Raw genomic sequence first — 11,883 nt, 5'->3', positions numbered from 1 at the left:
ATGAGGTGGAGAAGGCAGAGGAGGAATGCCATGTTGGCCTGGCTGGCCTGCCTCTCTGAATCTGATGAAGAACCAGAAGTAAGAAGTTGAAGTAAGTTGAGCTAATAATGTTCAACTTGTGTGTGTGTGTGTGTGTGTGTGTGTGTGTGTGTGTGTGTGTGAACTGTGCACACACAGAGAGCACGAGCACACACACACACACACACACACACACACACACACGCACACACACACACACACACACACACACACACCACACACACACAGAGCAAAACCAGAATAGCTCATGTCTATGAAGGCTTAATTAATGTGTGATTAAATATAAACCTGTATAAAGTGTGGGAAATGTCATGTATAGTCAAAACCACATATCTATGAAATATGAATTATTAGAGGGATACATTTCATTTTTCTTTCCTTCTCTCATCTTTGTTTTGTTTTTAGTTTTGCGTTTTGTGTGGCAGGTGAGATTTGTCTTCCAACTCCTCCTTTTCTTTTATGGAATATGTAAAGGGTAAAATGAATATAATCATGTAAAACCATACATTAAATGAAAGCTACGTTATAAACTGGAAACAGACTGGAAATCAGTCAGTAGGCGGGCCCTAGACCGGATGTGAACACTGGGGCCACAGCCAATAGAAACCATGGTGACGCAAGACACCGGGTCGTGCCGGGGTTTTCACGCCGGGGTTTTCGACCAATCGACTCGGAAGGAGCCACAAAAAACGAAATCTCGCTCGGCCATGTTGTCCGAGATAACGCGAGATCTCCCTGTATGTGTGTGTTCTCTCTCAGTGCTAGCTTTAGCTAACCAGCTAACTGTTGAGGAGCAACAGAAAAGAAGACATTTAAATATCAGGTAACCGTAATTAAACTATTTAACAAACACACACGTTAACAGACGTTAATATGTGTTCACTAAACGTCCAAGAGTGTGTGTGTTTAATGTAAATAGCGTCTAATAGGAGAGGTGGAAGGTAATGTTAGCAGTCTTTGTTTTGGTCAGGAAAGAGCAGGCTGCACTGTTGTGTTTTTATCTGAAGGCCACACACACACACACACACACACACACACAACAGCAGCAGCACTGAAGTTCCGGTTTGTGTGTGTGTGTGTGTGTGTGTGTGTGTGTTGTTGAAATGACCCATCATCATCATCATGTTATAATAATTAATAACACTGTGTGTGTGTGTGTGTGTGTGTGTGTGTGTGTGTGTGTGTGTGTGTCAACCAAAACGCTGCGTTTCTGATGAGTAAACTAACCCACCCACCCCTTTCCCCTTCTCACTGTATATGTTTCCTTTCCCTTTTTTACCTCCTTTATGATGAATTCCTGTTCTGTTTTTTTTTTGGCTTTTGTTCGTCTCTAAATGTTTTGATGATTTGAACAACGTGGACCCTCTTGTAAACAAGTGTAATGCTTTATTGGGTCGTCCAGTCACAGTCCAATCATCTTTGTATCAGGGTCCTCGTCTTGTCATTGTCTTCTAAATAGTTGAGTTTCTGTTCTGGGTGTGTTGTTATGTCACTGCATTGTTATACATTTGTTATCAGTATAGAAGTAAGTAAATGCCTTTTTTAAATCAGTTAGACATGCTTGGTTTGCAGTCTTTGAGCGCTTGCGTTCTGTAGTGTAGGTGTTTGTTTGTGCATGTCCTGTTCTGTGCGCTCTGAAATTGTCTAAAGTAGCAGATCTACAAGCTCACAATGTGTCACATAATTGCAACACATACTGTAAGCTTGTAGATAATCTATTTTTTGCCATATTTAAACCCAATTTCAAGTGAATAAGGGTCTTTGGAGAGTATAATATGTTGTGATTTCGGGTGACAAAACTAAGGGCGATAATGACGAGTGATGTTTCAACTAGATGACATCCAGACACCCAGGCGTCTGTGTCACTGTCACACAAGTTCACACACACACACACACACACACACACACACACACACACACACACACACACACACACACACACACACACACACACACACACAGTGTATTGGGCAGTGTCGTGTTCATAAGATATGAGACAAGAACAGAATGGATAGGATTAGGAACAGGCCGTGCATCTCGTATAATCGTGTTGTACACCGAGACAGACAGTCTGCCTGTCTGATAAAGTAGTCGATGCTGGTCACTGACCGTATCAATGTGTATGTGTACTGTACTACTGGGTCAAGCAGATAAAAGGTCTCATCATTCATCACACTATATATTATTAATTATAATTAATATGATTAATAACACATCTGCCCTCACACACCGTCAACTGAAATATTACATGTTTGTCATCAGTAACATGTAGAATTATCTGTCCGACTCCGATTACAAACGCATGTTTTACACTAGCCGCAATTTGCAACACTAGATTGTGCTTTGACGACATGTGCTTTTGACGCAGCATATACTTGCTAGTCAAGTGATCTCTCCAAAGTACCAATATGAAGTCATCAAAACGCAGCATATACTTGCTAGTCAAGTGATCTCTGAAAAGTACCAATATGAAGTCATCAAAACGCAGCATATACTTGCTAGTCAAGTGATCTCTCCAAAGTACCAACATGAAGTCATCAAAACGCAGCATATACTTGCTAGTCAAGTGATCTCTCCAAAGTACCAACATGAAGTCATCAAAACGCAGCATATACTTGCTAGTCAAGTGATCTCTCCAAAGTACCAACATGAAGTCATCAAAACGCAGCATATACTTGCTAGTCAAGTGATCTCTCCAAAGTACCAAGCATCCAGATTCCCCAGGCAAATATTCTTTACATCGATCAGTTGCTCAGAATTCACCATGAGCCGCTGATATATTATGATTAATAACACATCTGCCCTCACACACTGTCAACTGAAATATTACATGTTCCATTTGTCATCAGTAACGTGTAGCATTATCTGTCCGATTACACACGCATGTTGTACACTAGCCACAATTTGCAACACTACTACACTAGATGTTTTTATAATGGGTTGAATCTAGAGTTGCAACACCAGCCCAGCCCAATGATCCAAATAAAGTCAGATCTGATTGTATTAAATTACATTAAACGCACCAACAACAACAGAATCCTTGAATTATCTTTATACACAGGGTCCCCAGCTAAATGATAGTTTGTACATTTGTACACTGTTAAATTAACATTGATTTTTACAATATAAATTGGGGGTCCCAGAGATAGAAATGCCATTAAATGACTAATGCATGCCAAACCTGGGGGTCCTTGAAATTAAACGGGTTGAGAATCACTGCTAGAGCCGTAACGATCTTCTCTTATGGGGGGTCCTTGGCATATGTTTTCAAAGGAAGATCTGCGGGCTAATTAGTGTCAATTTGGGGGTCCTTGACATGAAAAAAGTTTAAGAACCACTGCACTAGGACACCTCCAGAATGAGTATTATCTGTCTGTCCGTCCACAGGGCACCTCCAGAATGAGTTATGTTTGTATGTCCACAGGACACCTCCAGAATGAGTTATGTCTGTCTGTCCAGTGTCCACAGGACACCTCCAGAATGAGTTATGTCTGTCCACAGGACACCTCCAGGATGAGTTATGTCTGTCTGTCTGTCCACAGGACACCTCCAGAATGAGTTATGTCTGTCTGTCTGTCCACAGGACACCTCCAGAATGAGTTATGTCTGTCTGTCTGTCCACAGGACACCTCCAGAATGAGTTATGTCTGTCTGTCTGTCTGTCCACAGGACACCTCCAGAATGAGTTATGCGGACAAGCCGGAGGACATAACCAGGGAGGAGTGGATGGACAAGCTGAACAATGTCCACATCCAGAGAGCGGACATGAACCGGCTCATCATGAACTACTTGGTGACAGGTGCAGTGATTGATTGACTGAATGATTGTTTTCTTAAATTTAAACGGCACAGCACGACTTTTATGTGAAAAGGATAACGCACAAAAGTCCTGGGATTTGTTTCCATTGTGGTCTCCTGATGCAGTGACGCAAAGAGCCTGCATCCTGCGTCCTTATCACTAAATTGAGGAAAGGACGCAATCGTCTCACGCTCCGGGGGTCCTCCTGGGATGCAATACTGTACTCAGTACTGTACGTCGTTGAAGTAGTAGGACTCAATAAATCTCAGATTATTTGCACGGTCATATCTGCCGATACCGATTCTGACCGACTTTGATATTATACAGAGGACCAGAAACAAGCCTATATTGCCCTATAGGGGCTTGGCCCAAAGCCTGTTAATAAAATATTCAATTAGCCAAGAAATAGCCTACAGTATATACTCTTTTCCTGTTTTCACAACTAGATGAGTACACAAATTAAATGTAGATGAATGTAAAGTTTATTTAATATCATACTAGTCCAGTTGTGAAATTAAGGCACACATGTTTGTGCCACAAATGTCAGTGCAAATGTTTTTAACTCAAATCTTTGCTTCTGGGGGGTCCCTGGAACAACATATTTTCAGATATATTGGATATATTTTTGGGGGTCTTTGACATGAAATAGTTTGAGAATAGTTTGAAAACTGTCAAGATTCAGAAGACATTTTGTAGAATCGTCCTCAAGGTCGAAATGGCTTAACGACGGCTTTAATTTCATTTTATAAAAAAAAAAACAGAGGGCTTCAAGGAAGCAGCGGAGAAGTTCTGCATGGAGTCGGGCATCGAGCCCAGCGTGGACCTGGACTCCCTGGACGAGAGGATAAAGATCCGAGAGATGATCCTGAAGGGTCAGATCCAGGAGGCCATCGCCCTCATCAACAGCCTGCACCCCGAGCTGCTGGACACCAACCGCTATCTCTACTTCCACCTGCAGGTAACTCACGGCAGGAGGCCTTCTCTCTCCCAGCAAAAAAAAAAGTATTTATTGGCCTGGGCCGTGGCTGAGCTGGCCAGGCACCTAGGCCGGTAATCCAGCCTGGCTGCGTGTCGCGGGTTTGAGCCCTGAGCCCGTCGACCTTTGCAGCATGTCTTCCCCCCCATCTCTCTCCCCCTTTCCTGTCTAATTACTGTACCCTATCAATAAAGGCAAAAACAAAGGTATTTATTTTATTCATAAACACTCTGTCAGGCAGGATTGCCAGCCTATCAGGTGCCCAGACAGCTACACCAGCTGTCCGGGCTGTAGATCGGCTATTTTTAAATGGCCCGAAATCTACAGTATATAGAGCTGAAGTGGTTGCTGTATGTTTTGTAATAATCATCTAAATCTACAAAGTAACTAACATTTTCAATGTGAGTGAAAGTGCAATATTTTGATCCGAGACGTAGTGAAGTAAAAGTAATGGAATTTGGAATTACTGGAGTAAAGTAGGACATTCACTAATTTTTACTAGTTGACTAGTTATTTTTATCAACTAGTCAAAATAGTCAAAAAGTACCAACAAGGTCGACTAGTTGAATAGTCGACTAGTTGCTTAATGCCCTGGCCTAGGTACAAATACCCTCAACGTTCATTCCCACCACGGTCCAACAGCAACAGCACCTGATCGAGCTGATTCGCCTTCGTGAGACGGAGGCGGCGCTGGAGTTCGCCCAGTCGCAGCTGGCGGAGCAGGGTGAAGAGAGCCGCGAGTGTCTGACGGAGATGGAGAGGACGCTGGCGCTGCTGGCCTTCGACAACCCCGAGGACTCACCGTTCGGAGACCTGCTCAACATGATGCAGAGACAGAAGGTTTGTTTAACACATTTTGGGGCGGGAACCCCTTTTGGTGTTTTAAGCATTGTTATGCTTTAGCTGTTGAAAAATAGCAGATCTACAAGCTCATAGCGTGGCACCGAGTGCCGCGCTATGAATTTGTTGGTCTGCTATTTTTTAAAATTTGTGAAAATGTGTCGCAAATCTTTGATTATATATTCTTTCAGAGCGAACATTTTTAACTCAAATCTTTGCTTCTGGGAGGTCCCTGGAACAACATATTGTCAGATCGGGGTCTGCGGCCAAATACAGATAATTCTGGGGGCCCTTGACATGAAAGGTTGAGTACCACTGACATAGAAACATGGATTTTTCAGAAAAGGATTTAGAAGACATTTTTTAAGAATCGTCCTCAGGTCTAAATTGGTTAATGTCCTCTGGAAGGAGCCGGACACCATAGAACGACGGATTGTGATATGCGACTCTTTTTGATACAGAGACAGTCATGGCGGCAAGACTCCAACTGTTCAAGAGAGGAGAGAAACTGATTTATTTAAATCCAAAATGAGTTAATATCACAGGCAGACTCTTCACATACTAACAGGAACATGTCTGAAATAAATGTCAGAGCTGAAATCTGTAAATATGAAATAAATGCTTAAACATGTAGCTAGGTCTAATGTAAGAGACCACAGAAGTGAACCTTTCAAGCCTGTTTTCTCAACTCGCTGTTTTCTGCAAGACATTAATTACTCTATAAGCCATGTCTCCAAAACTGGTGGGTCAAACTGAACAACCAATATGTCAATTTGAAGCTATAATTCCATGCTTTCACATGACATGAAAAAAAAAGGAAATAAAAAAATAATCCAATGGTAGTCCCTCAGTCAAATTTGGCCACATTTTTGTAATGGTCCTCAGGTCTAAATGTATTTTGGCCTGTGTGGTCCTCCTCAGGTGTGGAGTGAGGTGAACCAGTCGGTGCTGGACTACGAGAACAGGGAGTCCACCCCCAAGCTGGCCAAGCTGCTGAAGCTGCTGCTGTGGGCGCAGAACGAGCTGGACCAGAAGAAGGTCAAGTACCCCAAAATGACCGACCTCAGCAAAGGGACCATCGAGGACCCCAAGTGAACAGACAAGGAGTGGGGCTACGATATCTGCTGCCACGGCATTGGTTCTCAAAACTTTTCTCCACGACGTCAAGGACCACCCTAATTGATATTGGCCGTGGGACCCCCCCCCTCTGAAAAGGTTGTGTGCCAGCCAGCCCCCCCCCCCCAATCAACATTTTCCCCCAAAGTAGCAGATGTACAAGCTTGCAGCGCGGCACCAAGTGACGCTCTGTGAGCTTGTAGATCTGCTGTTTTTTTGGAACAGCCAACGGTGTAAATGCATAAACTAAGTGATGATTGTGATGCTCTATTAACTCATTTAGCTGGGGGACCCCCATGGAACGCCCCTCCCGAACCCCACTTTGAGAACCACTGCACAGAGCAGGCATGGGACACACTTCTTCATTTATCTACACAGACTCATAACATTATTTACAACCTTTTCTTTTTTTGGTAAGGGTTGCTTTTTTCTTTGATAACGTAGAGAATGTGCAAAACGGATTGTTCACCCACCCTTCAAAATATGTTCAAACTCCGGCCCTGAAACAAAGACAACCATATACAAAACATTGGGATTATTATTATACATTTTTGAGTGAGACATTTGTTTTATGTTTATTACGATACAGTTTAACGTTTAAAGGTGATGTATTGTTGGTATAATTTTGTTAAATAAGTGTTAAATACTAATTCTATATTCCCTTAGTAATCATCGCTTTTGAGTTTGTTTGTTCGGTACTAAACGCAGTAGGACTCTCCCCAGCTCTTCAGTAAACAAAAAATGCATTTTCATAATACAGATTTGAAATCGGATGTAATGAAACATGATGAATGAGCGGTCAGAAGTGGAACACGAGTTGATCATATATTTGTGGTTGTAAAGAGATGGAGACCACTGTTACTGAACAAACGGCAGTGATTACTATCAGTATATAGAGCTCTATTTTTGTCACCGCTAAACCCCTTATCCCTAAACTTCTTTGCCTTTTTTACTATTTTGCAAAAAAATAATTTAACAGTTAAAATGGCCAGTTTACAAGCTCACAACGTGTCAATGTAGATTGGCTATTGAACTATTCAAAAATGTTTTTCAAAATGGTACAAAAATGGCAAAGAAGTTTAGGGATAAGGGGTTTAGCGGGGACGAAAATGGAGCCCTTAACCTTTTAACAAACAACGTTTTAAAAAACAAAACAAATGATACTGTACACCACCTTTTAAAGCCCAAACCACACCAAAGGGTCGGGTCGGGACAAAACGGTTTTTAAGGTCAACTACACCAATGCAACTTATTACAACTCAATGAGTTGTTGCATTGGTGTAGTTGACCGTATAAACCGTTTTGGCCCGAACCGACCCTTTGGTGTGGTTTGGGGCTGGGCTTATATTAGGATTAAAAAAGAAAATGTTACTCTTTTGCATATTTCAGTCACACTATACATTTTTTCTTGTCCACTTGGCAGGGAAAGTAGACATGGGAAGCTGTGAATAAGGCCTAAATTAGGCTCTCACTTTTATGTAGCTTGCGTGCGCCGTAAAACCCCCGGAGTGTTAAAACCGCTTCGCTCGACAGCGTGCACAAATTACTGGTATCTGTACACACTCGAGACTAGTATATCTGTACAAATTACTGGTATTTGTACACGCTCGAGAGTATATCTGTACAAATGACTGGTATTTGTACACGCTCTAGAGTATATCTGTACACTAACGACCGAACGCCGAGGAGTTTTACCTTGTACACCAGTGGCGTTCAACCCTTTTCTTATCGAGGTCTATTTATTCGACATTTGAGCTACGGACCACCATTGGATGACATTTAGCCCAAGATCTTAGAATATTTTGTTGTCGTCGGATGAGATTTTGTCCTCAATTTCATGCTGCATTGATGTTGGTACCGATAGGAGAGATAACAGGCACAACGTTGATCAAAAATAAAATTTCTTCTACATTCTTAATTGTGTAGACTAAATTAAGTAATGCAGATGTTTAACAATAATGCAACTCTTGAGAGTGTAAAATGAATGTTACGCTCTCTCAAGAGTTAAATATCTATAAGGGTCCATTTGGTTTCCAACTCTCCATCGTTTCACTGCATAGGGACCACCTGGAACCCCCTCAAGGACCACTGGTTGAGAACCACTGGTGTACACTTATTGATGGTATGCACACCGCTGCCATCCTGCCAGCTAGGTGCAACTTCCCATAGACAGCCCATTCATCCAACCAGAACAGTCCTATCTAGGCATGTAACGATACACTCAACTCACGATACGTGTCACGATATGAGGTTCACGCTGCGATTTTTCACGATATATATATATTTTTTAATGATTTATCTTCCCCCCCCCATGCTTTTTTCACAATTTGTATTTAACTACATTGCAAAAGTAGCATTACTTTTCATGTAAAATTACTTAATTTCTGTGTAACAACTGTAAACATGCTTTCAAGTTTAAACCTAGCTCGAGTTAACATTTATTTTCTTTGATGGCATCTTAGGATAGATGTAGACCTATTTGACAGTGCAGAAACATAATTGCCTTCCTTGATGTATTAATGAGCATCAATAACGACCATCACCTGTGTCACAGACACATACAGCTCCCCTCTGCAGGCCTCTAATACTGAAAGTGACTGCATGGAGTCTGTCTCATTTCTCTCCAAAGGCACGTGAATATGATTACAGCTCACATTTCATATCACACACTAGCCCCCCTTTTTTGAAAATAGATATTCATTTTGAATAAATCGATACATATCGTCGGGATATAATATCAATATACGATATATCGTTACATGCCTAGTCCTATCTAATTGTATTACATAACGTCAAACTCACCAACATTGCAGCTGTAGAGAAAGCTTGAATTATCCTCTTATCTGCAATGTGTTTGTTTAATACAAATCCACTGTAGACATGTTATGAGCTACTCCCCGTCAAGAAATTCCTTGCAGATGATTATTTTTCTAAGTGCTGGAGTTTGGAAGTGCTCGTTGACTATCACTCAACAGCCCATGTGTACCACCCGTTTAAAATTTGCACATAATGCAGGAGGTTGCTTTACTGATAACAAGTGCTTCCAAACTCTTGACACTTTAATGAAACAAACAGTGCAGATAGTAAGACGATAATTCAAGCTTTTCCGGACAGCTGCAATGTTGGTGAGTTTGACGTCATTTAATAGAATTAAATAGGACTTTTCTTATTAGATGAATGGGCTGTCTGGGAAGTTGCACCTAGTTAGCACCTTGCTGACAAGATGGCAGCCGTGTGCATATCGTCAATAGAGCTTTGCTGTCCGGCTTTGTTTTCGTTTTGTCCGTCTCAATGTGCACTGCCATAAAAATCTACATTTTTATGAAGAAACGTTCAGCATTTCAGTTTACGTTGTGAACGATTCATACTGTTAATAATAATATGGTGAAACAAGATGTGAATACAGACACCACACCGGCTATGGGACGATGGAGGGCACTATACAGATGGTTTATTTACAGGCTATGGGACGAGGACAGTTACAATACAGATGGTTTTATTTACGTGTAATGGAATAAGTAGCTCTTTTTGGGGAAAGATTTGATGTGCTTTACTGATTATTTTGCAATAAAAATGATTTTCAAAAACTGGCAAATCATATTTTTGTCTGTGGTATTTATTGGTGTGGTTGCAAGCAGACTATAGGGCAGGCCATTACATCTAAGATTTGACACAAAATAAATATAAATAGTAATCGTTCAAGGTTTTTTATATGATCCAAATAACATTAAAAGTTAATTAAATTATGGATCATGGTAAATTCAGGGGTTGAAAGTTGGGCCGGGGTACCATTGAAAACCTATATAAAGGCAACAATTTCAAATTCAAATTATGCTTTTTAAGTAGCATGTCAAACTAGCGGTTATTCATGATTCCGAATCAATTGCAAGCATGTTTTTGCACGAAAAACACTCCTTCAGCTAAAAACGGCCATAGCAGTCCACACATGCGATGAGGTCACTACATTTGGGCAAGTGGCTATGGCCGAATTTAGCCCAAGCCCAACAGCTAGGAGGCCTGTTCTGACATCACATTCACAATTATGACATCTGCATAGGCTCCATATTTGGGCATGCCTGACAAATAATCCATATATGGGAATGAATGTTCTGACATCACAATGATGTTCTGACATCTGCATAGACTCCATATTTGGGAATGGCTGACAAAGAACTCCATATATGGGCATAAAGGGACACAGACATAATAACTGGGTGGGGCATGCATTTCCAACTTGCATCGTTCCAAGTGTGCAAGTAAAACAGTGACTTATTCTTGTGTAGGCCAGATTTCCTATCAAAAATATATGGTAGCATACTTTCTGAAGTAATTTGGCTAGACAGAGAAATAATCAGGGGACATTTACAGGTGGATTTGTATCAGCGGGGACAGTAAAGTCAGGGACAAAATTGATTTCAACATTGGGTTTGGGATAAGGGTTTTTTGGGTGCAATTGACCTCAGCCAGGAGTTTTGACAAAAGGACAAACAAACAGCAGCAGCAGCAACACCTTAGCAGTACAGCAGGGGTCCAGGGGACCACCACCGTGTCAGGCAGCCTGGCCCTGGGGCCGGGGAAGGGCAAAATCCCGTAAGAGGGCACTTTTGGACAAAAATAGCGAACATAGCTGATCTACAAGCTCTCAACGCGTCGCTGCACACCATGGGGCGCAACCATGCACTCTTTATCTACTGGAGTAGATGCAGTGTAACGACATGGATTTAGAAAAAGTGTTCAATGCAAAATGCTGTGCTCAAGTTCAGGAGTCTTCAGAAAAAAAGCTGGAAGGAGTGGCATTATTGCATTTCTTCCACCATGGTAAATGCTGCATTCAGATGGGTAAAAGGGCAGGGGCTGTAGCCCCCTTTGATGTCTATGTGTGCACGTGCCTGATATGCCAATTAAGCCAAGAGCAGGAGGGGAGAGAGAGAGACAGAGAGAGAGAGAGAGAGAGAGAGAGAGAGAGAGAGAGCTACTACTTATACAGTCAGTGAAGCAATGATGATATGTTATCTCTCTCTCTCTCTCTCTGTCTGACAGACAGTGTTGTGTAATCCGATATAGGGAAGACAGAGTCACTGCATCCTATCTATCCTGCACACCCATAATAAGAA

The 11,883-nt window shown here is 41.7% G+C and overlaps 1 protein-coding gene across 2 annotated transcripts; it reads left to right on the top strand.

Moving 5' to 3' along the window:
- LOC308316069 (glucose-induced degradation protein 8-B homolog) lies at positions 1 to 8,020 on the top strand (the record flags this gene model as incomplete). Of its 2 annotated transcripts, none has more annotated exons than XM_080764422.1 (5): positions 1 to 78; positions 3,709 to 3,838; positions 4,599 to 4,795; positions 5,456 to 5,653; positions 6,575 to 8,020. In XM_080764422.1, 5 exons carry the CDS (start codon positions 1 to 3, stop codon positions 6,746 to 6,748), a joined length of 777 nt encoding a protein of 258 aa, XP_080620548.1. In that variant the 3' UTR covers positions 6,749 to 8,020. The 2 variants fall into 2 exon arrangements, with proteins under 2 accessions (XP_080620548.1, XP_080620549.1); XM_080764423.1 differs by lacking the exon at positions 1 to 78 and adding an exon at positions 735 to 862 and having other exon boundaries at positions 5,414 to 5,653.
- Positions 8,021 to 11,883: the final 3,863 nt, after the last annotated feature.

Source organism: Protomyctophum bolini (assembly GCF_963924005.1).
Source record: "Protomyctophum bolini genome assembly, chromosome: 5".
Lineage (NCBI taxonomy): Eukaryota > Metazoa > Chordata > Actinopteri > Myctophiformes > Myctophidae > Protomyctophum > Protomyctophum bolini.
This window is presented reverse-complemented; position numbering and strand designations above follow the sequence as displayed.